The sequence below is a fragment of the Cajanus cajan genome, chromosome 5 (assembly GCF_000230855.2).
Source record: "Cajanus cajan strain Asha chromosome 5, NIPB_CcT2T_4, whole genome shotgun sequence".
Classification (NCBI taxonomy): domain Eukaryota; kingdom Viridiplantae; phylum Streptophyta; class Magnoliopsida; order Fabales; family Fabaceae; genus Cajanus; species Cajanus cajan.
Window position 1 is genome coordinate 66059881 of NC_138521.1, and position 26896 is coordinate 66086776.

Here is a 26896-nt window from a genome sequence, read left to right on the forward strand (position 1 = left end):
TGAAATAAAGACTAAAATTACATATCAACAAAAATTGAGAGACAAAAGGTGAATTTTATTCTTTCTATTTCTAATTTTAGATAAGGTATATTGGATAAAATAAAAATGAAATAGAACAGAAAATTAAAAATTAAAAAGTTAATACTTTTCTATTTAACTCAATATCTATTTTCATTATTTTTTTAAAAAAAATTATTTTTAAACTTTAAAACTACACATAATCTTTTAAATATTTTTTTTACTTAAGTTGTTTTATTTTCTCATAACATAGTTATCTTCTAATGAAAAGGGCTTATAGATTTCATAATTATTCTAGTAAGTATATTTGTAATTGACATATTTAAATTTTTAGTTAATTTGATAAATTTAAAAATATTTAATATTTAAGTGTTAAGGTTTAGGGTTTTAAGATTTAGACTTTAGATGTTAAAAAAAATAAAAAAAATAAAAAGAGAGATTTAGTCTTTATGGTTTAGTTTAATGACTTAATTTTCTTATAATGGCATTATTTTATAATGAAAATAATTCATTTAAGTCAAAAGATGATCCTCGTATTTTATAAAGTTTTAATGATAAAAAACACTACTTTCTTAGTAAGAAAACACGTTGTAAAAGTTATTGTTTCAGACTAAGTAAGACAAAGTAAAATCTGTAAGATGAAACTAATCAGACGAAACACACAAACTGTATATCGAGATCATTATTTATTGTAACTAACAATTTTTAATGTTCAAATGAATGTGTGCTACCTTAACAGATCAAAAGTTGTTATCTTAGAATTCACATTCCGTTAAAAATGTATAAAAGCATGAAGAGTAACTAAACAAAGGACAAAGATCTTAGATTTCACGAAAAAATGCATTGAAAAATGATTAATGAAAAAGGACATAGTATGTGTAACATTAAATAACTTTTTCACAAAAAATATCGTTCTAATGAATTTTCAATTGAATTAGTGAATGAATCTTCATCTTCATTGCTACTAGTTAATGAAGGCTATTTTTTCACATATTTTTCAAATTCAAAAGCATGAAAGAAAATATATCAACACATGAAGGGTTAATATAACTTTAGATATGTAAAAAATGGTAAGTAAGAAGACATTAAAATTAATTATTTATCAAAAAATCAGAACTATAAAATTTTGATTAAAATTCATGTGTTTAAAAAAATCTTAAAAATCATGATATTTCCTTTTAAATTTCTTAAATTTACAAGACATTTTCATATTAAAATAGTATTTCAAAATTTCAATCCAATATATTTTATAAAATCTGATTATAAAGTTTTGATTAAAATTTATATTTTAAAAATATTATAAAAAATTATTATTTAAAAATCATGACATATTTTTAAAATCTTTTAAACTTCATTAAAATATATATGTATTTTTCATATTAAAATAATCTTTCAAGATCTCAATCCAATTCATGTTATAAGTTTTTACTACTACTAAATGACTTTAAAACAATGTATATATTAATAAGAGTTTAACGGTGAAACATCCTTTCCACACGGATGCAACTTGAGAAGCGTGTTTGCCTATTTTGTGCATCCAACTTACAGGATTGTTGGCATACGTTCTTTGACTGTGGAATGTCTGGCAACACAACAAGCAGATGATCCGATCGCTCTTGCTTGAGGCTGAGAGCACAACACAACTTGTTTTTGTATTGACTATTGTGTGATAACCAAAATGAACGCCAATTAGTTCATATCATATGCCTATGTGCCTATGGAGCATCGTGGGAGTAAGAGAAAATAGAGATTAACATATTATAAAAGCTTTTGAAAGGATATTGAAAATATTGTTAGAGATGAATTGTCCAAGAGTAGTGTCTAACATCTATAATAATATTCCTGACCTACCTGAATTCAGAGCTTTCATACTCCATTGCAGGGATTATAAGCGAATTTGATTGCTCACCTATTAGCTAGAGCATCAACTTGGAAATAAAATGAGTGAGTTAATATAAATAAATAAAAAAGTTTAACAATCATACACTAATATTAAAGTGATTTATACACTTTTAAACAATTAAATATCACTGCAAATATTATTTTTTTTACTTATGCATTACAAAAACCAACAATTTATTATAAATTATAAATAAATTATTATTAAAAAAAACTACTTTACATTTAATAATTGGTATTTTAGGTCATATATCTTGGTAGATGATGATTTTTTTTAATAATTCAAATCCATAATAAATAAATATTTTTAATATAAAATTAATTAATAATAAACAATACAGTTTACATATAAATAAAAAAAAAAATAGCCAAAGCATTATTTGGGGTTTAGGGTTTTTGGGTCTGTGAAAGGATGGCGTCGAGACCAGAAGTGGTTGCGCCGCCTGAGATTTTCTACGACGACGTCGAAGCTCGCAAGTACACTTCTTCTTCCCGTATTGTTCAAATTCAGGTTTTCTTCTTCATCTTCTTCTTCCTAATTCAATTTTCTTTTCTTTCTTTATCAAATTAATTTATTATTTTATCTCTGCCAAAAAGGCGACACTCTCAGAGAGAGCCCTCGAGCTACTCGCTTTACCTGATGACGACGTTCCCAAATTACTCCTTGATATCGGTAATTTTGATTCTTAATTTTAGTTTCAGTTTAATTTAATTCAATTTGATTATTCTATCTCGCTTTCATCAAATTTTCATGCTTTATGAATAATACGCGTAGGTTGTGGATCGGGACTGAGCGGCGAGACGCTATCGGAGAATGGGCACCATTGGATTGGTCTTGACATTTCAGCATCGATGCTTAGTATGTTGTGCTCTCCAATTTTTTATTATTTTTTATTTTAATGTTGTTATTCTCATCAGTTTTGCACTTTTAGTTTTTGCTAATTTTATTTGTTTTGTTAAATGTAGATGTTGCGTTGGAGCGAGAGGTTGAGGGTGACCTTCTACTTGGTGACATGGGTCAAGTATATACTATTTACCTTAGTTTAATTTTATCTTGTTATAATTCTAAACACTTTTGATATCCTTTTGCGTTTGTTTTTAGTCATGATGTTTGTGTTCTGCATCGTGCTTCACTGATTTTGTTGCTATGTCATTGGTTTCAGGGTTTAGGGCTTCGTCCTGGAGTTATTGACGGGGCTATCAGTATATCCGCTGTTCAGGTGTGTTTTCAATATAAATGATAAAATCAAACTGAAATAGATTACTGCATAATGATTACCATGTTAAATGTGAAAAATGTAAGACCTTTGAGTTTGAGCTGAGAGCTCTTAGGGGGTGAAAGAAATGATATTCAGTTATAATGTATCAAGTTGAAGCTACGTATTTTGAATGGCACAGCTCTTGTATTTGCAATTTCTATTTGCGGTGAAGGAGGGAGGGGGGAGGGGCAGTTATGTCATGTGAAAAAATGTTCATTCTCTACGAAGTTTGATTGCAGCATTTCGTTTTCATTCATAATTCTGTGGACATTTATATGACACGGCAAACTTTTATGTCATAATGCAGTGGTTATGCAATGCTGATAAATCCTCTCACAACCCTCGATTAAGATTGAAGTATGTTCCTTTACTTGTTTATTATACTGCTTTTCATTATTTATAAACTTTTTATATTTTGGGTCTCTTATATGGAGACTTGCACAATTCCATGTTTCTTTGCATCTCACTATCTATAGAGAGATTCATTAATTCTGGAACCTTCTCCTTTTCTCTGTTTCTCTCTTAATATATAATCTCAATTTCTTGTGTAGGGCCTTTTTTACATCCTTATATAAATGCTTAGCAAATGGGGCTAGAGCAGTATTTCAAGTGTATCCTGAAAATATAGACCAACGTGAATTGATTTTAAATGCTGCAATGCATGCTGGATTTGCTGGTGGTATAGTGGTGGATTTTCCACACAGGTATGAATAAATAAATCTTAAAATACTACTATGGCTCATTTACCACAGATTCACAAATGTGTAATATATTGGGTCACACATTGGTGCATTGTTGACTCACCTTGTTTCATATAATTATAAATTTATCACCAATTATGTACACTAGCAAAGAAAAATTATATTTGACTGTAGGGGTTTAGTTTTTTATTTGATATGGTTTCTAGCTATGATTTCTTTTGAAAAGCAGCACCACTGCCTAGCCTTCTTGATCATTGTGTTTCACTAACTGGAGAGCAATTGGCTTGTTGTGATAGTTCGAAGAGGAGAAAGGAGTTCCTTGTTCTCACATGTGGTCAACGTTCAGTAAATGCATCTGTGTCATCCAAAGGTAAAAACGAAGATGGAGAGAGTTGCTCTGATGAGGACAGTGAAGATGAAGAAAATCAGACAGTGAGTTTTACCGCATTTATGAATTAAGTTTATATTATGAGTTGTTTAAAAAATAATCCTCCTGAAAGTATGGTTTCTTTAAAAAGCATCTGCTATTAATTTTTTCTTTATTCAATTAGTTAGTTGTATTCACAGATCACTACCTATTTGAAAATTGATTCCAGATTTTGGAAATGCAGTAGATGTGGACAAGTTATGTAAAAAATGCCATTTCTAACCCGTCCTTACTCACAAGCTTAAAAAATGAAAATACTGCAGGTATGTATCTCAGACAGGCATAGACCGCGGAAGAAACAGAAAAAGAATAATAAGAGCGGGAAGGGAAAGGAATGGTTACTAAGGAAGAAGGAGCAGATGAGGAGAAGGGGAAATGCTGTTCCTCCAGATACCAAGTACACTGGCCGGAAAAGGAAGGATCGCTTTTGATTTTATTTGGCATTTGCCTCAGGGTGGTGAGACATTTATCATTTGTTAATGGGCATTATGAATTGCATCTTACTCGGGTCCTGAAGGGCAACCCTCAATTACAGTCAAATTTCTTCGATGGAGTCTTGTAGGATATTTATGTGGTTTGTTGGAATATCAATTTTTTTATTTTGAAGTGGAGGATCCTGATTCATTTGGGGCCTGTAATTTTGTATGTGGTTTTAAATACAGATAATATTATTAGCCATTCTTATGCATTTTAATGTAAGGCGCACAATTCCAGAATAGCTTTTCAAGTAACTAGTAATTATAGTTGTGTATCCATTTTATATTTAGTTTTTTACTTATAGTCTTACTGTAATTTTTCAGGGTTTAGATTTGTCTTTCATATCTTCTATAGCTATTTTTTTGGTTCAGAGGGGCATTCATGCCGCCCGACAGATACACATTTTCTTCACAAAAAAAAAGTTATTTTAAGATTATATCACCATGTTTATTTGAATTGATCATTGGCAAAAACAAAATCATTTGCCACTTGAAATGACCACGAGAACAAGTGATTGATTTTGATTATGTAAATGATGCATTACACTATTACATTACATATTTATTTTTGTGTAGAATTTAAATTTGGTACCTAGGGAGCTTACCATCTTGTCTAATTAACTGAGTTAAGCTCCTTGATTTATACCATTAGATGGTATTGTTCTTTAACTAGAAAATAAATTGATCAAAATTAACAATTTAGTAAATAAGTAAAATTGAAAGTTTTGTTCATGCCAAGCTCATAATTAAATGTTTGAATGATGTTTTTCTTTTTTTTATTTCGCGGGTGGGGACTGGGGAATAGTCTATGGCTTCTATCTTCGTTTATTCACTAGTTTAGAAATGATTTGAGCAAGTTAAATCCTTAGCAATATTTTTCGTGGAGTAAATTGTTTATAGAAAATAATTAAATGCCATAAGATGGACTTAGTAGTCAATTTATTCGCATGTATCAAACTTATCAATGAAGTTCAAATAGTAAAATTGTAATGTTACTCAATTAAATATTTGATATATATATATTTGGCAAGGATCTGAGGTCTTCGTTTATTCACTCATTTACACAGTTAGAGGAGTTAAATCATGATCTATATTTAACTGAGTAAATTGATTATAAAAGGTAATCAAAAGCTTAAGATGAAAATAAAATCATTTTTACAGGCGAAGCTCGTTAGGATGTCTAATTTTAAAATTTCAGGAAATTAAAAAATTTTAACATTTGAATTTTGATTTAAGTTGTATTTTTGTTTAATGTTTTGTTTTGATAAATTAATTTAAAATTCTTAAATTGTTAATTTAGATAGAACAACTTAATTTTCATCATATGGAAAATTGATTTTTAAATATAAACTAAATTTTCAATATTAGATTTTACAAAAATAAATATTAAGCAAATTTTAATATATAATAATTTAAAACACCAATCTAACATATTAAACATTAACACCGTTATTTTATAAGAGTGTTTTTAAAGATTTTTTTTTTATTAATGAGAAGATTTGTATCGAATTTTCTTAACTATTTATCAAAATTTATTTCTTATTTATCTTAATTATTTATAAATTAAATATCAATATTTTAAAATAAATTAATAATAAATAAAAATATATTTTTACTCTAACATAAATTATTTATCCTAAATTTAAAATATAATGTTTTAAAATATCTATATATATAAATTTTAAATATAACTTATATATTTAAACATTTATTATATATATCATTTATTATAAATTTTAATTATAAATAATAAACATATTTACGTATTGTACAAACTAAAATATTAATTTTTATATAAGATAAAATTCAATATAACAAATATTAGTATTTTTTGTTTGCCTTGATAATAAGAAAATATGTAGGAAAGACAAGAGGAAGAGAAGATAGCAAGAGGGATGGGAGAAGGAAAAGAGAAATAAGATAGATCAGAGGGAGGGAAGGGGGGGGAGACAAAAGAGGAGAAAGGAGGGAGAGAAGAGTGAGGGGAGAGGGGAGAGGGGAGAGAGGGAGGGGGAGAACAGGAAATAGCAATGGAGAGAGGATTGAGAATAGAGGAGGGAGGGAGAAAAGAGTGAGAGAAGATATAAGCATATAAAAGATTAAGTATGAAAATTTTCGTTAAAAAAATTTAGAAAATTTGAAATTGTGTAATTTTAGGTAATCAAAATATTTTCACAAGTTACTAAAATAAATTTCCTTTTCACAAATTACTAAAATATTTCTAAATTGCATGTCAAAACAAATAATTCACAAAAATAAATGAATTACCTCCATAAAAAGTTTAATTATCATTATCATTTCTGTATCAAAAGAAATTATCATTATCAAGTTTATCTTTTGATTTTGTTTAGTGTTCATGCACCAATAGTAATTTTGGTCATAAAACCATTTTTTTTTAATTCGAGATCAAGCTTTAACCAGGATCAGCCGGCACTTAATTTAATCGTGATTATTTAAATGAGCATGCAAACTAGAAGGACGAGAGACCAGATATTAAGGAGAGACAAACCCATGATTGTCCTCAGCCCTTTCCTATAGAAAAACCACAGTAAAGCAGAGAGGAAGAGGATCCAGTAAATTTACATCACTAAGGATTTCCTTCCGACTAATTATACAAACCAATTACTTAAATGACTTAATTACATCAAGTTTCACCACATCATGTATGCATGCATACACTAATGTTTCTTGAAGCCACGAATGTCGGAAAACTATGAAGGTGCAACAGAAGATATGAAGCCACGGTAGCATAGATTTAGTCAATAGATCAAATATCGCATCTATCTCCTGTGATACAGAAATACATGTGTTTGCAGGCCACAGAAGCATTGTGCAAGACCCGCTATTGTCATCATGATCCAGGTGTTTGGTTTTCTGCATGCACAATATAGGATAAGAAATCATGAAATGCGGACTCTTAAGACAATTTTTTTTTTTTGGGAAATGGGAAAGAGAAAAAATTGGGTAAAATAAAAAAGAAGGCATTTTCTCTCTGTTGTTTGATAACTCAGTTTTTCTTTACAACCAAACATAATATTGAACAAATCATAGTACTGATTTAAAGTTCAATGATTTATCTATAGTCGAATCGGTATATTAATAATAATTTATATGTATATATAAAGAGGAATTTTCATTTTCATGTACACATTTTGTTTGACGTTTTTATCCCTTAATATTTGTTATTTGTTAGTTAAAGAATAAAATTTTAAAAAAAATTCACAGAAGCTTAAAACAAAATAACTCTTAATATTGTAAAACCATATTTGACAGTGCTTTCTATAAAAATAGTAACTATATTACTTTTTTCACTTTTTTTTTTTATATTTTATATTTTAAAATATATAAGCACGAAGTACCTTTTCCTAATAATAATAATAATATTATTATTATTATTATTATCATTATTATTAAAAAAATAAATATAATATATAAACTAACATTACAAACTAAATAAAACATTTTATAGATTCTTATTGACATAGAAAGTACACACAAAAGTCCAAATTAAATGTATAATAAATTCAAGTCTAATAGCTTGTTTAGTTTTGCGTAAGATAATCCTGAAGACTCTAAAGAGAAGATATCCATTTATATCACTATAAACTAAAAGCTGATCAATGCTTGTACCGGGTTATATTACCCCTCCTAACCAGAAAGATTAAACATTATTCTTTTATCACACTATTTAGTTCTTCAATGTACCAAACATGAGTGAATGCCACTTGGCAAAGCTCAAGCAAAATTTCTCGGGCACACCCTACCTGATTATATATTAATAGAAGAATGCAATCATGATATATGTAAACTAACCAAGATTTCTGTATGTCAACCAAAGTACTAGGAGTTGAGTACACACCTCCAAGTAGCTGTTCAAACCGAGCCACAATGTGTTTTCCGTAAGTGTACTTCTTTAAAGCATGAGCATTAAGTCTTACGCGAGAAAGTAACATTGCTCGCTGATTTTCGGAACAGATCTCAAGAACCTTCTGGATCACATAATTTGCAAATTGGTCTTTCATCATTGTCTACAATGAAATTAAGCACGGAGTAGTAAGCAAGGGTACCAAACCCGATTCAGATTGATTGGTATCAGTCTCTCAAGGTAGGCATTTGCAAATTGATGTTTCAAGTTGAGATTCATCCATAACAATACCATATAGCAAAAAATTCAGGCAATTACAATCAAATATTTGATTCAAACCATCCAGGCATAAGGCTGAATTACTTGAATGATTTGCTTGATAACTAGGTTTAATAATTTTCCTCACCATTTTTCTTGAGGATAAGGTATTTCTTTTGTACAACAGTGCAACTATGGTTTGTGCTGGGGAATAAGGTTAGAAAACAACAAATAACATGAAGCTTCTGCCTAAAGGAACAATTTCACAATTTCTTGCCTTGCCTAATGGTATAAGGTTTTAAGCGAATTATAATGCTGTTTTCTTCTCCACCAACCCCCTCCTTTCTTTTGGGAGGATTTATAGCCTACCCAAGTTGAACTTTCTTAAAAACCTCTTCCTCATTTCTAGTAATATTTTTAACAATATAGAAAAGCAAGCAAGTAAAACTCTAATCTAACAACTTTCCAAGATAATTAGGTTGCAATTTTTCTGCTATGCCAGCTTCGAAGATATAATCTGCTATGCATTATAGTATACAAACATTTTATTAAATAGTAAATGTGATTAGCCTTAAAAAAGTTAATACTTACCAATAAATTATCATTTTGTTTGTCATGTCCAACAATCTCTGCGATTAACAACTGCCGTTCAGAGGCATCAGCATACTCCAAACATTTCTCAACAACATTTGATGCAAATTTGTGCTGGCTTAATTGGACAATATGTCCTGACAGCTTGTTAATAATTTGGCCCCTTTCCTGAGGCTTTCCTCTCTCCAACACATGCTGTAAAGACATAAGCAAAGCATCATAACTAAAGAAATGAAACAAAAATTTAAACAACAGGTCCACAAACCACGAAATATCCCATGTGCAAAATAGCAAATGTTACCCAAGTAAACCCAGAATTATCTATATCATTCCAAGCATTGATAAGGCTACTTGAAAGGGCATTATCAATAAACATATATACACAAAAAAAGTATTTAAAGGCCAAGGAAAGCGGGGAAGAAGACCTTGAACATCCCCTCAACCAAAAGTAAAATACACACACAAATATACAAAGAGAATCTGTAAAATTTAATTTGAATATTATGCTTGGAAATGAATTGGGTTGTTTCCTCCAAAAGAGCCTTTGCACATTTTTATTTACTCCAGTCATTAGCACTGCCCTATCTTGTATACAGTGTATCGAGTTCACAATAGACAACCACCGCCAGTCAATATCATCATAGCATGCATAAAAATGAATCAATTTCTTCTCTTTGCAAATGCAATGTCCTCTGCAGTTTGAACAGTATAAAATGATTTGGCTATAAATTTAGGAATTATAGAAATATAAAATTCAGCAGAAAACGACATAATAGTAGAAAAAGAATATGGAAACTTATGATTATTTTTTAGATTAAACATCGTGTTAATAAGTGATCTGGCAAAATGAAAATTCAAAAAAGCCTAGGGGAAAAGTGCAAATTAGAATAAAAATTGCAAAAGGAAAGACTTTGAAAAGTGAAGGGGAGCCGTGGTGCAATGGTTACAATTGCTACAGTGTAATTAGGAGATCACAGGTTCATGTCCCGGAATCAGCCTCTTGCAAATACAAGGTAAGGCTGTCAACAATAGGCTTGTAATGATCCTCCCCTTACCTGGACCCCACCATTGGCAAGAGCTTTATAGCACCAGGTTTCCGTTTTTTTTTAAATCTTAGAAGAGTGAAATAGCAATTTAGCATCTGCTAAGACTCACAAAGCAGACTATATCGTGTATTATAAAGCAGAGCAGGAGCAATACATGTAATAAGAGTGTGGTGGCTTGGAGCCACAAACCTGGCTAATTGTGTAATGCAGACAGTGCTCGTGTTGTTATTTATAATTGTACAAATGATAGAAAGGGCATGTCTATACCTTCAACTTGATTCAGATTCTACTATGCATCATAACCACCACCCACTGCTAAAATTCAATACTACAATTAACAGCGAGAGACAAATAGTAACTAACCTGAGTAACATAATTACCATACTGGTCCTGAGCAAGAGTAAAAACTGACTCCAAGATTTCATCCACAATAAACTGACACTGAACCTCATCTGAACAATGCTCAAGAACTCTCTACAAGAAACATTATCATGGGGCTAAATGTGCAATCAAAGAAGCATCAATTTCTTTATGGAAAAGGTAAATGCAATAACCTTACCTGTATGACTCGGCAACCATAAGGATGCATAGATAGAATAGCAACTTGACCACGAAAAGAAGTTATTATAAAGTCAATATTTGCAGTTGGAATAGATTCAATGCACTTCTGTATTACATGATTCCCATTTTGGTCTCTGACACATCTCATAACATTTCCATCTAGCTCATGAACAAGCTGAACTTTCTGTTCAAGATCAATAACCTCAAGTGCCTGTACAGGCACAAAATAGAAATAAATATGAAATGATATATTTAAACCAACACACAATATACTGGAAATATTTCTTGTATTTATAAACATTGTTATGCTAAAGGCAGTTTCCCGGTGGCCAGTATTGCTTTCAGAAAATAAATACATGTAAAAATGGAAAAGAAATTAATAGAAACAGAAATATCTCAACTCCCAGAATAGATAGTCTAAGCCACAATGACCAAATCCCATTAGAAGAAAACAAAGAAACAACGTAGTTATGAGAAATCAACCTGACAACCTTCAATTGTGTCACTGCACACTCTTCAATAGATTAATCATAGGCATTTAAAAGCATTAGCCAAGCAGGCGAGCACCAAGTACAAACAATCTAAGATTCATGTAATAGAGAAAAAAGAAAAAAGACACTCCCTGTGCTTTTCCTGGCACTAGCTGTCTACAATGTCTAAAGATAGGTGGATGATCAAATTAGAAAGAAGAAAGAAGAACAAAAACTTATTTCATAAACTATTCCAATCAGTATCAGTGTTGAACTGTTGATAGATAACCAGAGATTTAGAACGAGACAATGGAAAATCTCCTCTCTAATTCCCAGGTTTTGAACTTGAGTGACCTGGTTCTCCCTTTGAATTTCCTTCTCTCAACTGATTCTAACTCCCCCTATTATTCCCCTTTTATTACTGAATACAAGTAGGTCCTAATCCCCCACTAAACCTTTTATTATACCTTACCTAGAGTCCTTGACCCTTCTGATTTTGGGGGCCGGGAGTCTTCCAAGAGAATGTTGTAAATAGGCATTAATTTAGGATAGAATACCCCTGTATATAACTATATATTCAGATGATACTTGTAATTATTAGAATAGACGTTATCTTTCACATTTTGTCTTTCCCTTAATAGGCTTAGCCTATTCAAATTTCTGTTCTTCCTTTAATAAGTGTAGCCTATAAACAAGGATTAGTGTTTGTACTGAAAAAACATTAAATAATATTCAGTTTTCCTGTTCTCCAAGTGAGAAGATCTGTGTTAAAAAGAAGCACAAAGAACATGTTTATATAATAGTATTAGTCAGCTTTCTTTGCTTTTGCAACTCTTTTAATTTACAAAACCCAATTTGGAATGGAGAAATTATTTTCTTTGATAAAATCTTCATTTCATCTTCTATCTGTTGTCTACACAAGAAAAGCCATATAAGTTCATGTTGACACCACTTCATCAATCCATGGCAGATATTACTATGACTAAGAGCCTGTTTGTATTGATAATCAAACAGAATTTGGGCTGAAGTTAAAAACAAAATTGCTCTCGAAAAAAACAGAGCCAGTGAGGAAAATCATGCAACTTGCATTTGACATGAAAAACAGAGTAACAGACCATAAATACTTTTATCTTCATCTATTGCAAACAAACTGATTTCGTCATTACTAGGAACTACACCTTGGCTAAAAGAAGAAAAGATAAATTTATGAGATAAGCAGAGCCCCATTTTCAGATTGTAATTTGCAAAAAGCCAGAATTCTAGCAAATGTTTAAGTAGGATCTTCATATATTCAAATGATTAATAAATATTAATGAAGATATCATGTGACCAGATTGCAATAGCTTTCAAGGAAAATAAATATACCAATGTCTTCATGTTACATGAATCAATACGAATTACATACCTTTTGGATTACACGACAGCCATACATTTGCAGACTTAAAGGCAGTATCTGACCAAGAAGTCGATTTGCAAGTTCCTTCCTCTGCTCAGGGCTTCCATACTCAAAAAACTATGCACAGGAGACATAGACAAATTAGAGCATAACAGACTCCAGACAACCATAAAGTTAATTAATGACAATGACCATCACTTCAAAACTCACCTTCTGGATTACATAGTTGCCAAATACATCAGTCATTAATTTAGAAGTATGTGGAAGAACCTCTTTGAACACTAACTCCTTCTCTTCAACACCACAGCTTTCCAACTTCTGCTGTATAAAACGGCTCCCATGCTGATCAGTGCTGGAGTTAAAAACCACAGTGAACTTAATTTCCATAGCCAAGGAATTGATAAAATGATAAGTAAAAAGATCACCGAAAATATTACTTGCCTAAATTGAACTATATGTCCAATAATATCAGATAGTTCAAATCTGCGACCTTTGCCAGATTTTAACTCTTCAAGGAAAATAGCAATTTTGGGGTCATGAGCAATGTCAAAGGCTCTTTGACCATGCCATCCAGATAATAAACCTCCATTCCTACCAGAAGCTGGAGAGAGTTTCATTTCATTCCTTCCACCTAGAAGGCCAGGACTGCCTTCTGGGTATCCTGATAAAACTGGTCTAGAAAGTGGGGAACCTGGATACTGGGTTACGAAACCCATATTTGAAGGGTGTCCAAAATAACCAGGAAGTATTACCCCACCTCTATTAGGATTCAAATTAGCACCACTTCTCTGATTATGTAATTTTTTGTCATCCAGGTAAGCCCCACTATTGGGCCCTTTCTGGGAATCAAGGGGACCAATTTGGCCACCAACATTGGCTCTAGGTGCCATCAGATGACCAGATACACCATATCCCTCCACAAAAGGTTGCTGATGATATTGCATGTAAATAGGATCACCAAAAGAAGGCTGCAGAGGAAATGCAAATTGTCCAAACAAATTGTTTGCATGTATCCTTTCAGCGCCGTGTGAAATGTTTCCTGCAGTCGGAGAAACCCCTGGTGCTTGGGGAGTAAAACTATTACCGGTAGCCCCATCAACAAGTGGTACAGAACCATGAGGAGGGTATGCAGCAATATATGGAGGAACAGCTGTGGGATTAAACGGGTACGCACCTACATATTGTGGAGAATATATGCCTGAGGCCTGCAAATTAGTGTAAAATGGATTTGTTGAGGTCATATAAGCTGCTGCTGAAGCATATAGTGGAGGTGTAAACCCTGATGATTGCAGTACAGGCTGTACGTCAGAGGAGAACTTGTTGGGATTGTGAAGATAATGTTCCATACCAACATATGCACTTTTTTCACTTTGAGAATTGGTGCTCGGAACTTCATGTGGATAATTTTGTTGCTGATGTTGCATCAAATTATTCTGGCAGCTGCTCTTCCATTTATCTTCATTACTCTGGCTTTCTGAGTTTGGTAGATTAGATACACTGAGAGCCCTTACTTGAGATTCTACAATTGTAACATCTAAGTCATTAAAGCCCATGCTTCCAGTGGAATTGAGAGATGATGAGCTTGTGACAGGGGCAGGAGAATCAACAGTTGATGACAGCCTTATATCATCTTCGCCTATGGTAGGTTTTACAGTATCCACTGTAGAGGAACTGGAACCAGTATCTATGTCAAATAGTTCATCCACCACTCCAAGAGACTTATTATATACAGTTGACATGGTATTGGGAAGATCTTCCTGAAATTTTGAATTTCAATACAGAAAAAAATATATATCATGCATTCATAATCAGAAAATCTGGAAGAGGCAAAAATAAAGGTTAAGTGTTGACTACAGTCAAATATCGGACTCAAAAACAAAAAAAAAACAAAAAAAACAGTCGAAGAAAAAAGTTATCAAAATTATGGGATCAGTACACAGTACCCGCTGCAGCAGTAAAGAGGCAGAAACAAAAGGAAATAAATGCAGAAAAAAGTAAATTTAAAACAAATAAATTGTTCATATGTAAGAAAATATGTCGTCTTGTAATTTATATGCAGAAAACTTAAGAGATTTTACAAATTCAGAAGTTGATATCAGAATAATCACCGGTACTAAATTTTTGTGCTGAGATGATGTTGAAGCCACATCCTGTCTATGCCATTTTCCACTAGTCTTATCTAACTCATTATCATACAGCTGTGGAGTTGAATCATCTTCGGACTCCTCCCTGTGTGTTGCAAGTGTTCCTCGTGGCAAATGAAAAGAACCTTTACCGCTATCATCTGCAGAAGACAATCACCAATTACTATTAAAAGCCTAAAACTACCAATATGGCACACCATACAGGTCCTTTTCCCATGATATAGCGGGAGAGGATATTTAGTGTTTAGTTGACAATAGAGCAGTCAAACAAGCAAGATTAGCTAGTAATTGGTCTTCCGACTCACATTTTTGCATAGCTCTGTTCAGAGATCCCAAGCTTGCATTCCTGGTTGTGTTATGGGATAATAAGTTTTCTATGGCAAGAAATGAGCCTTCCATGCTTGGAGGTGCACTGCCACTGCGATTGGGGACCACATCCTTTCCACTGCCATGGAACCTATGACCATTCAAAAATATACCCATATCCTCTGTTGCCATGTGACGAGATGGTGCACCAAACGTCGCAGCTTCCTTAAGAGACGGCCATTTACCCCCAGCTTCTGAGATCCTAATTGGACTCTCAGTTGCCATACTACTGGAAGACTAGTTTGCCCCTTCTTTTGTAATGGAAACCAGAAATGTCATGTTGCCTCCTAAAGTGCACCCACAAATTGTTGCATCAGCATAATCATCCAAGGAGAAATTAACTTTATTACACTAGGAAAGTAAGCAAGCATAGTACAAGAAACAAAAACAGAGATGAAACAACACAGTGAATACTGACAAAAGAAATAATTTCATAATAGAAATATAGAATACCTCACGCCAATTTATACAAATGCAATGCAAATTCTCACAGTCAAATTATGATCAAATTCAGAGAGTTAAATTACGATAGTGCCACGCGCTCCTGAAAGTCATAACAAGCTTACTGTTCAAAACTTAATTACAAGTGAAACGTTCTTCCTCTTCAACTCGGTAAGCAAGTATTATCAGCGAGGCCAACAAGCAAGTCCAACTACCTCAAACAGATAACCAATTCATAATTTCATACAACAAGAAGAAGAAAAAAAAAATAGAGGAGAAAGAGAAGGCGAGAAGACACGGAAAGCATGAGAGTAGTTGAAGCATGAAGAAAACGAACGTACGTTGAAGTTTCCGTTGAGAAGGCGAAGAATGAGTGAGTTTGAAACCCTAGATTCTTCTAGGAAGCGGAAATTGTAAAGAGAGAGAGAGGGATGAGAATGAGTGTGACTGAATTGATATGTTATTAGTAATTATTTATTTATTTATTTATATTTATTATTGTTAATGTTATGGGTGAAGTGCAGTGCAGTGTGCAGTGTGCAGTGCAGTGGAGATGAAGATTTTAAAAGTGCGTTGGGTTTAGATTGGATTGGGTGGAGAAAAAAGCGCTACTTCCACACGCCGTTTTGCTATTCTCCCTGTGCTGTCGTGTTTCGATTTGGGAGTTTGTGACCCGTCAGAGTGGGACAAAGAGGCAACCAGAGTGCCCAAACTAATCATGCGCATATCATATCATGCATTACCCATACCACCGTTGAGTGCCATCTTCAAATTATATATATTTTTAATTATTTTATGTCTTTACATCATAATAATATTAATAAAAATATACATTATTTCATGTATCCTACAAAATATTAATAAAATATATGTACTATTCAATGCATTTAATGTTTCCTACATAAATTTTAATAAAAGGCCATTTATTGGACTTTTCAGACATTTTTTACTCATATTTTTTATATGCATTCAATACTTGTTGACAAATTTGTGATACATTTATTTAATATTGATTAAATAACTTCTTAATATATTACTTTCATCATTCCTTTTTACTTGTTATATTTTTTTAATATTTTTTATTTAATTATTATTTTTAAATTTCAAGATAACATTAATTACTCTTTTATCAATAAATCATTACTACATTTATTAAGAAAGTGAGAATGAGAAAAAAAAATTACTATATATTTATTATCGACTCCTATATGATAAATATTAAATGTTACATGTTGAGAGAGTATTTTGAGAATTTTTTTTAATGAAATTTTTTTTATAATTTTTTTATTTATTGTCTAATTTAGTTTTATTTAATATAATTATACATGAATTAAATTTTAATACTTTTCAATAAATTATTAATAAATAAAAATAATTTTTTTATAATATTAGTTATTTATCATAAATTTAAAATATAATTTATATGTTTAAAGATATTTATTTATGTAGAATTTAAATATAATTTATATATTCAAACATAATATTCATTTACATATATAACTTATTATAAAATTTAGCTATATATAATAAACATGTAAACATGTAAATTGCATAGACTAAAATATCAGTAGAGTTAAAATACAAAAAATTAAATTAAAAACTTAATAAATATTTTATTAAGATCAATAAAATTTATTATATTCAAACCTTAAAAATCAATTAAAAGTAGTACTAAAATAAAAAATCTATAAACTATAAAATTATACATCAATATAATTTATTTATCCTACATAATTTTTAACAAAAGTATCATTTATAGGATTTTACCCTCATTAAATTCTTATTGACAAGTTGTTCTCCATTTAATTAATTAATGCCTTTAATATATTATTAAAAATAATATATATATATATATATATATATAAAGAATAGATCAAATTATATCGATGTAACTTATATAACTATTATACCTTTTAATAAATTTTAATTTAATGATGTTTTCTCAATTATTAGATTGAAACTTTCTTTCACTTGTATCATATATACAAAATTTCTTATTAATAAAAAAATTATTAGATATCTTATTCATATAGATTAAAATTAATGTAGTATATATTTTTGAAAATATACTCAAATATGAGTAATTTTATTATCTTTTTATTGTTGTTCAATTTTGAAAAAAAAATAGCATATATGTTCAAGGTAATATAAAGTTTTAATCTAATGGTGAGTTTTGAGAAAATATTATTAAATTGAAAGTTATTAATTGGTGTAACTTTCATGTATCTTAAGTGTGAGTATTTTTTAGCATGTGTTCTTTTAATGAAAAAAAATTAGGATTTGTTTTTTTGTGACACTATAAGTCTTAAAGTGTTACTGTTGATTTTATTTAATTATATATTGTTGTATAGGTTATTGTTTTGTGTTGAGAGACTCTATATCTAAAGATTTCTTATGAGTTTTAGTGACTCAAGTTTTTTTTAGGTGAAGATTTAGTTTGACCCGAGGGAAGTTGGTATATAAGATTTTTGTTTAGAATCGAGTCTTGTAAGTCCAATTCTTCAAAAGCTTAGAAAGATGAAGTCTATAAAGAAGTGCTCTAGTTTGTGAGTCTCTTTCTCTTATAAACCTTTTCTTGTAGGATGATTCTTCTTCCTAAATCTCATTCTTGTCGTGTTGTTGTTTGATTTAGGTCAGTAGGAACCTTGAATTGAGTTGTTGATTTGTTCATAGTGGGCTTGGAGTAGCTTAGTGCTCTTTTTCTCTCTTTTTTTCCCAGTTCTTTTTCAGTTTCGAGGCAAGAGAAGTTGGATTCCTGCTTTTAGTTGAGTTACTAAGTTGTTGAATGATTTTTGAGTTACATGTTGTTTGAAATCTTTGAGATTCGTAATTGAGTTGGTTGATTCTAAGTAGGTTGCATGTTGAGAGTTGAGGGTTATGGTTTTGGGAAACAATATGTTGAAAATATTTATGTTTTGGTTTAATTATGAGTTGCATGTTGGAAATGGTGTTTTTTATATGAGTTGCATGTTGGTTTTACTGGATTTCATGTGAATAGCGAGGAGAATTTGTGATCTGCATAAGTGTATAACTTATGTTGCATCAAGTGCACCTTCAAGAAGTCATACATGGTTTCAACATGAGGCCATCTGATACTTTGCCACACCAGTGTAGATTGGTGGCATCAAACGTGAGGAGAGAGACTTGTCTCAAGTTGAAATTGCGTCGAGCGTGATTTGAATGGTGTTAGACGTGAAACCACTAAGAGGTCTCTAACTTGGGGACAAAGAACCTCAAGTTAAGTGGAGGCTGTGGAGCCTAGTGTGGTCGAGCCATAACTCTTTGCCTATACGATGTTAGTTGCCAGTGTGGTGACGTTGAACATAAGTTAGGCAAAGACTCTTTGCCTAAAATGAGGTTGCATGTGGGACTTTACCACACTGTGCATGAGGTCCCAAGGGCCTTTACCACACTGTGCATGAGGTCCCAAGGGCCTTTACCTAATCCATGTTGAGTGTGAGTTGTATTGCACCGGGTGTGGATGAGATAAAGGATATTTTGTCTGAATGGCACCAAGCACTAATTGCTAAATGAAAACTTGTTGTTTGGTTGATAAATTGTCAAATACAAGTATAGTAGGTTAATCTATTACATGTTTTAAGTTGCTTAAAGCTTATCATTATATGTATGTTGATATATGATGGTAATTAAAGATGATTGATGGTTGAGAGTTGAAAGTGAATTGAGTTGTATGTTGTGTTTGGGTGGTGTAGTTGTGTTGAATGTGCTTTAAGCATGATGTTGTAGTGTTGCTGAGATGATGAATGTTGCGAATGCTTTAACCATTCAGGCATGGTGTTGAAAATTGTGTTGATCAACTTAGAACTAAATGAGAGATTTTAGAAGTTGTATATCTTATTGCAGGGATATTATGTTGTTTAGGGGTTGAGAGCCCAATTAGTTAAATAAATCTTTTTGATAAGTTGACTCTTGAAGAGACTGTTAAGTCTCCTCTATAATCTTAGTTAGTACTATACATGGACAAGGTCAAGACATGCGTGTATAAAGCGACCATAATATAGGAGTTAGGTTAAACTATATTAATTACGAGTGATCAACCGAGTAAAGTACAAAGTTGAAAACTTATTTTCTAACTGATTATTGGAAGGACGTAGTATTTGGAGGGTAGTTAGTGGATTAATCTCATAAGAGACTTAGTTAAGCCAGCTAATGTTATGGTAGACCTATACCTAGTTGTTCTACCTTTATAGTAATACTAGACTTCTCAAATTAAGTGACGACATCTGAGAAGCCAAATTGTTTGTGTTATGGATTGATATCTAATTTGTTGTTGATTTAACAAACTCGAAAAGATCATCATGTGTTGTTGGTTCAATAGGGTCAAATCATTTAAATTATTAACACTGTGTTGTAGGAGATTTCCTAATTGAAATACGTGATGACACATGTAGTTGTTATGTTGTTGTGATGAACAATCTAAGTTGTTGATGTAGTGATGTTCAACTTGATACCGTGTTGTAGTTGACTGAATTGTTCATGTTGATATATGATGATTGTGTTGTGATATCATATGTTGATAGTGTTGAAAATGAGGTGAAGATGTGATGATATTTTAATATTATGGATATTTTGTGTTGTATATATATATTGTTTCTTTAAACTCTAACTTATCCTTGCCTGTTTTCATGTGGATGGATTGCAATGATCATGCTTGGTATGATAATAAAGTATGGATAGATTTATGTGGGAGCTGTTTTAGAGGCCATGTTGAGATTGACGATGCTAATATTTTGTGCTACCTTAGAGTAACTAGTTGATGGTAGGAGTTTGACCGATAACTTAGATTGTATAGTTTACTTTTATTAAATTATTATATTTATATCATACATGTTTGCATAGTTGTTTGACTTTCATATAAATGATATATAATACATATTCAAATATCAATAGACATATAACTTTAAATTATTAGTTGTCTTTTATTGTTAGTTGAACCGTTAAATATAAGGATTATGATAGATCATAAAATCATTTTATACATTGATTTAAATTAATGAAATAAAGTATCAAATAGTTTTTAATTTTTTTTTAATTTACAAATTGAACACAATCAACTATTTTGCATGCGAGTGTTTTTAAAAGTTTTTCTTCAACGAGATAATTTATAGGAATTCTTTTAATTTCTTAATTTAATTTTATTTATCATAATTATTTATAAATTAAATATTAATTTTTAAAAAAATATCAATAAATAAATAAGATTTTTATATTATACTATAAATTATTTATCTTAAATTTAAAATATTATTTACATGTTTAAAAATATTTATTTATATAAATTTTAAATATTTAAACATAATATTTATTTATATATAATTTATTATAAATTTTAACTATATATAATAAACATAATTGTATATTGCATGAACTAATATTAATATATATATATATATATATATATATATATATATATATATATATATTATAGAAATTTTAACAATGGGGACTTGTTGCACTATTTTAATTTTGTTATATAAAATGCTTAAAAGTGATATATCAAACTTTGCTACAAAATGTTAATCATTTTAATGTTGCATAATAAACACTTAAATATTTGTGTCAATGTTATATAGACATTTTTTTTCCTTCATTCCTCTTCGTTAATAGTCATGGAACTCCATTAGCTTTTTGTTTTTTAATACTATCACAAAATAAAAATTGACAACTTAAGATGACCTTAAAAAGGAAACCATATAACTTGATACGAAGTTTTTCTAACTTAACATATAAACTATAATACAAAATTTTTAAATATTTAATTTTATTAAATATTTCATAGAAAAATTTATTTCCTCCAATAATTTTACGGTCTGAATATTTTGGGGAAAAAAATCTTCTTTGAAGCTTTTTTTATTAACTTTAAAATATTTTTAAACTAAAAAAACTTTTAAAACAGGCCCAATTTACAAAAAAAAAAAAAAAAGAAGAAGAAGAAGAAGAAGAAGAAGGTCCATTTGAAAGAAACAGAAACATAGGAAGAAACCAGACACACTAAGACGAACCCTAAACCCTGGTAAGGACTAAGGAGTTATTGACATTGATGCATGGCGGAAGTTAACACTTTGGTGGTGCGAAAGCCCTGTTTTGGCCTCCCAACTGGTTGCCCTCAATGCCTCTCTGCTTACATCTATCTCAAGTTCGCTCAATTTCCCTTCTTCTTGGACTTCCACCTCAACAACCCTCATTCTGGTAACACCCCTTTTCCCCCTTTCCCCTATTTTTCTCTCTGACCCTCATGGCTTCACATTCCATCTCATAATTTTATTTATTTATTTATTTTTACCGTTTTTTAGCTCATGGGCATGCCCTTTTTTGTTTTGTTTAGATCAAATTCCTTACTTTGAGGTTGGTGACACTGTGGCTTATAATAATGAGAAAGAAGGGATCATTGAATGCTTGAAGAAAGATGTTGGCGTAGTTGATTTAGACAGTGGAGTTTCTTCACTCCCTGATTGGATTTCAACCAAAGCAATTCTCACCGCTTGGCTTGCTGATGCACTTGCCTATGAACTCTGGCTTGGGTGTGAAGGTTCCTCTGCTTATACTATCTATTACTCTGATCTTCCGTGGCCGTTGGGGAAGATTCTATTTTGGAAGAAAGCTCATTGGGTGAAGTTGAAGCATGGGATAACTAATGACAATGCTGAAGTGAAGAAAGAAGAGGTTAGTTTCTTTCCCTACGGTCAGTTATTTCAATTTTTTATGTGTGTATTAGTTTTGATTTTTTGTGTGATTTTTCCTCTTTGATTTGGTACTTATGTTTAGCTATTAGTGATGGACAGATTTACGAGAGAGCAAAGTCTGCATATGATGCCTTGTCAAGTTGCTTAGGTGAACAGAATTACTTATTTGAGAACAGGTGATTCCTCTAGTTGAGTTATGGTGAACTTGTTAGCATAATTATCTTTTGTTAGAGCAATTTGTTGGAAGATTTTGGTTTGTTTTCATTTTTAGAGCAATTGTTGACTTTGACCTCATGGTGATGTATTCATATGCTTTATTCGGATTATGCAGGCCATCAAGCTTGGATGCTATTTTTCTTGCACATGGACTAGTTGTTCTTCAAGCTTTACCTGTAAGTATTAATATTCATTACTTTGTTACTAACATTTGTTTTAGATAATTGCGTATACTCTAGTGGCTGCTTGGTTTATACTGGTCAATTAGAATTGGGGTTAGATAGTTATGGACTTATGTTTACATTTTACACTCTGGGAACTATCATGAAGTTGGTATGATTCTCAAGATGTGAATGAATGTTTTTGGCACTCTATTGACTGAAGCAGTGTAACACATTAGCCTATAGTTAGGTAAAAGAGAAATTCATTCAGAAAAAGGATTATGTTAGGGAACCCATTTATAGCTGTATATGAAGTGTTTTCAAATGGTAAGCTGCCAAATTTTGGCAGAGTGAATGACAATTGACTAAGATTGTTCTTTAAGGATTAAAGTTAATATTTGAAAGGTTTTATCATAGAAAAAGAACATTAATTATTGCTAAAAGCTGTTCAAGAGCAATAGACAGTCAATCTGTCTGCCAACTGGCCCCAACTTCAATTTCATCATTCTTTTTAGATCGTCCAAAGTAAGAGATATTTCATGCTGTAATCATGTCCATTTGGAGTTTTTTGTACTTAAATACTTCTCTCTGGTGTAAGAATCACGGGAGAGTGGATCAGTGTTGCTAGAAATAATAAAACAACTGCAATGGGGCACACTAGATGGAAAATTTGTAACTCAGATTTTTCTGGTAAGACAGCTGAGTGAGAGATTGGTGATTTGGGGTTCCTATTTTTCTTCTTATTGAGAAATGTGTTAGTTTTTAAACATAATCTGATTTGGGGTAATAGTGTAATACTCGTCCTGAACAAGGAAACTAATATTTGCTATTTGGTAATACGCCTTCTAAGCCTCCATACGGAGTTGCTTTTGCATTCTTCTATCCATGAGATTCCTGTCTTCTCTTAATGAAGACTGTAGATATATATTTTTTTATTTTATTTTATTTTTTGCACCTGTGCTACATGTGTTTGATTCCTGCATTCATGTACCATCAGGAGTCTTCAATGCTGCGGACCAAGTTTTTGGAGCATGCTAATTTAGTTAGATATGTGCAACAATGTAAGACAGAACTTATTGAAGCCGCTCCATCTCCTCCCTCTGGCCCACAATTTCATACCAATGCATCATCGTCTGCTCCCAAAAGTCATTCAAGTAGGATATTTTCTGATTTTGTAAATGTTTACTTCTTAGTTTTGTTTGATGAGTTTGCCTTAACAAGCATAAGTGGTACTCCGATTATTCTAGATAACTAGAACATAATTCTTCTTTCTAACAATTTTATTTGAATACAGTGGCTGGGAATATGCTGGCATGGTGTCGTGTTATTCAGATAGTACCTAGACCTATTCTACTTTCTAGGTCTTTTTTAATAGGACTGGAGTGTTCTGAAATTCATAGGTTTCGGTGACTAGAAAATTATGGGATGGGTGTAATCAAATTTCAACCAGTGAAATGTTAATCTTTCAGCTATTCTTAAGATGGAATCTCATGGTAACTTGTTATTATACTATTATTATATAAAATATAGAATACGCAAGTAAAGCCAATGCTGTGCGCCAATATATTATATCTATTAATCACAGAATCACTACATGTATTAAGCTTGTTGTGTAACAATTGAGGTTAACTTGATTAATTTTTCTTGGATAAAAGAAAACTTGGTTAATGTTTTCTTAGGTTAGGTTTGTGACCTTGTTGTGCTCTTGCATAATAAAACCATAAATTAGGGCTCATGGTAGTTGCCTTGCCTCCTAATTCCTAAATCTTGGCGTGTCTTTAAAAATTTCTGCATGTGGTCATATGGATAAGGAAAAATGAGTTTTCAGGTTAGAACAATACGTTTTATGTTGAAGTAGTTTCAATTTGTGGCACAATGCCACTTATTTAGTTTCTCGGGTAAAGTTTTATTGTATTATTATTAGAATATGTTAATTATGTGAAAAATGTATTATATATATATATATATTTTTTATTTATTTTAAACTCATGCGATGTCACTCTTATGTGAATTTAGGTTCAAAGCCAAAGAACAAACCCAAAAGAGAGAAAACAAAGGAGGAGAAAACCTTCAAAAGGAAGGCCAAATATTTTGTAGCAGCACAGTTGGTTGCAGTTGTTGTTTTCCTCACACTTATGACTTCATTTGATGATGCTGAACTGGAGTTAGATGATGCTGATGGGGGTTATGATTACTATGAGTGATAATGCATTCATTTTTTTTATCTTACTCTCAATTATAAAGCCAAGGGTGCCAACCTAATAAATCAAGTGTCACCTGTACTTTGTTACGATGCAAAATTGGAAATTACCATTTATTCTTTAAGATCCACTCATACTAATTACAAAATCCATTTTTGTACACCAATTGATTTTATCGGATTGATCATTGGAATATGCTAATTTTTAGAGTTGAAGGAAATGAACCATGACTTGACTCTTCAGTGAACCTTTGGCTTTGTCGGCTTAATCAGTTTTTGAGAGTTATTATCTCGTGCATACGAATAATAAATATGCAACAGATTTCTGCCCTTTTCCAATAGAGACAAGTCTGCGAGGGATAAATTTAAAATTTATATTAAATGTATTATTTGGAGAGTTTTACAAAGGTTCTTGGAAAAACAATAGAAAAAGTAACATATATAGGCTTGTACAATACTCCTATTGTATAGAAGGACTGGAAACTAAAAGGAAAACAAGAATTTAGTTTTTTTACTATACAATTTGGATAGGAGAGGTAAAATCGACTCTTTTGGACGAGGGAAAAATTGGTCTAGATGGTATCTTATTAAAGTTTTAAAGTGTGTTGGTGAATAAGGTTTCATTTGGTTTATTAAGTTTTTTTAACGAGGTTAAATAGAACGTATGATGAGTGGAGAAATAATCCTTTGGTTCTCTATTTATGGACAAATGAGATATTCACAATTGTACTAGCTATATAGATATAAAACTTACGGGTCATTGCAGATTTTACGATGGGATGGTTTACTAGATGGGAAGGTACCTCTCTAATGGGTTTACTATATAAATCTTTACAACTTTTATGGAGGTTGATGGAGAGGAACAAAGTAAATAAAGAGATTCATATTATCATATATGGTTTCAAGAGACTTCTACCATGTGTAGCCTATAAGAAATTTTGGTTCAACCGATTTTTCACATCGTGGCCTGCGGCACTAAGTGACAAATTTTGAACATTCCAGATATTTAAAGGAATCACAAATAAAAAATAAAAAAAGAAACTAGAACCATCTTGTTTATTTTACCGAAATTAAAAGCACGTTTTACACTTTTATTTTTAAGAAATTATGACTAGAGTTATCATGTCGGAGTGAAAAAAAAAATTGTAACTTCTACATTGGGCGAGATCATGTGAATTTACTCTTATAATAAAACCTACTAATCACAAATTATTTAAGTAAGACGGTTTTTTATTTATTTTTTCTATAATAACTGTATATTGTAAATTCCACGCGACCAAACAGTAAAAGGTTCGAAAGTGGTATTTCTCTATTATTTTTCATCCATCCAATCAAACATAGAGTATATAGAGTAAAAGAATGAAGGAAAAAAAAAAAGAGAGTATCTAAAATTAAGGCAATGTTAGTTTGTTATGTCTAAAAAATAGTTTCTTGTTTTTTAAATTTTATTTGTCTTTTAAGCACGTTTCTGTTTCAAAGGAATCTGTTCCCTAATCACTTAAACAAAACTTGAAGAAGATAGAAGAGAATGATAATCTCTTTTTTAGTTTTTAAAACACTTGTTTCAAAATAATTTTCTGAACGTAATAAATTTTATATGAGAAATTGATTTTCGTTAGTGTAGCTTTAAGCAAAAAAGTTTTTAAAACAAAAAACTTAAAAAGGAATCAAACACTAGGTAACACGTTTCCTTCCCC

The 26896-nt window shown here is 31.2% G+C and overlaps 3 protein-coding genes across 5 annotated transcripts; 2 read left to right on the plus strand and 1 right to left on the minus strand.

The window, feature by feature from the left end:
• The first annotated feature begins 2272 nt into the window (after positions 1-2272).
• Positions 2273-5078, plus strand: RID2 (S-adenosyl-L-methionine-dependent methyltransferases superfamily protein). The gene is made up of 9 exons (XM_020369979.3): positions 2273-2428; positions 2515-2590; positions 2693-2776; positions 2884-2939; positions 3081-3137; positions 3484-3533; positions 3728-3880; positions 4174-4309; positions 4568-5078. The coding sequence occupies exons 1-9, from the start codon at positions 2330-2332 to the stop codon at positions 4733-4735; spliced, it is 879 nt and encodes a 292-aa protein (XP_020225568.1). The 5' UTR covers positions 2273-2329; the 3' UTR covers positions 4736-5078.
• Positions 5079-7273: 2195 nt separating this feature from the next.
• Positions 7274-16584, minus strand: LOC109807457 (pumilio homolog 6, chloroplastic). 3 transcript variants are annotated; one of them, XM_020369978.3, is made up of 12 exons: positions 16260-16584; positions 16044-16129; positions 15417-15764; positions 15076-15251; positions 13409-14724; positions 13178-13319; positions 12977-13084; positions 11100-11312; positions 10904-11014; positions 9495-9689; positions 8640-8808; positions 7274-7654 (listed from the first exon to the last, which is right to left on the minus strand). In XM_020369978.3, the coding sequence occupies exons 3-12, from the start codon at positions 15700-15702 to the stop codon at positions 7632-7634; spliced, it is 2739 nt and encodes a 912-aa protein (XP_020225567.1). In that variant the 5' UTR covers positions 15703-15764; positions 16044-16129; positions 16260-16584; the 3' UTR covers positions 7274-7631. The 3 variants fall into 3 exon arrangements, with proteins under 3 accessions (XP_020225567.1, XP_020225565.1, XP_082931827.1); XM_020369976.3 differs by lacking the exon at positions 16044-16129; XM_083075701.1 differs by lacking the exons at positions 16044-16129; positions 16260-16584 and adding an exon at positions 15931-16021.
• A 5301-nt stretch (positions 16585-21885) lies between these two features.
• LOC109808799 (metaxin-like protein) lies at positions 21886-25330 on the plus strand. Its single transcript, XM_020371941.3, has 6 exons — positions 21886-22128; positions 22265-22602; positions 22722-22798; positions 22954-23014; positions 23997-24153; positions 25016-25330. The coding sequence occupies exons 1-6, from the start codon at positions 21984-21986 to the stop codon at positions 25201-25203; spliced, it is 966 nt and encodes a 321-aa protein (XP_020227530.1). The 5' UTR covers positions 21886-21983; the 3' UTR covers positions 25204-25330.
• Positions 25331-26896: the final 1566 nt, after the last annotated feature.

Bases quoted from the DNA above. Each gene is read 5' to 3' on its own strand.
- RID2 (XM_020369979.3), top strand. From the start codon at position 2,330: ATGGCGTCGAGACCAGAAGTGGTTGCGCCGCCTGAGATTTTCTACGAC. The intron at 3,138-3,483 runs GTGTGTTTTCAA...GTCATAATGCAG, and splicing joins TCAGTATATCCGCTGTTCAG to TGGTTATGCAATGCTGATAA. The intron at 3,534-3,727 runs GTATGTTCCTTT...TTTCTTGTGTAG, and splicing joins AACCCTCGATTAAGATTGAA to GGCCTTTTTTACATCCTTAT.
- LOC109807457 (XM_020369976.3), bottom strand. From the start codon at position 15,702: ATGGCAACTGAGAGTCCAATTAGGATCTCAGAAGCTGGGGGTAAATGG. The intron at 15,252-15,416 runs GTGAGTCGGAAG...TGTCTTCTGCAG, and splicing joins GAACAGAGCTATGCAAAAAT to ATGATAGCGGTAAAGGTTCT. The intron at 14,725-15,075 runs GTGATTATTCTG...TCAAAATTTCAG, and splicing joins AGCACAAAAATTTAGTACCG to GAAGATCTTCCCAATACCAT.
- LOC109808799 (XM_020371941.3), top strand. From the start codon at position 21,984: ATGGCGGAAGTTAACACTTTGGTGGTGCGAAAGCCCTGTTTTGGCCTC. The intron at 22,603-22,721 runs GTTAGTTTCTTT...AGTGATGGACAG, and splicing joins CTGAAGTGAAGAAAGAAGAG to ATTTACGAGAGAGCAAAGTC. The intron at 24,154-25,015 runs GTAGGATATTTT...ATGTGAATTTAG, and splicing joins TGCTCCCAAAAGTCATTCAA to GTTCAAAGCCAAAGAACAAA.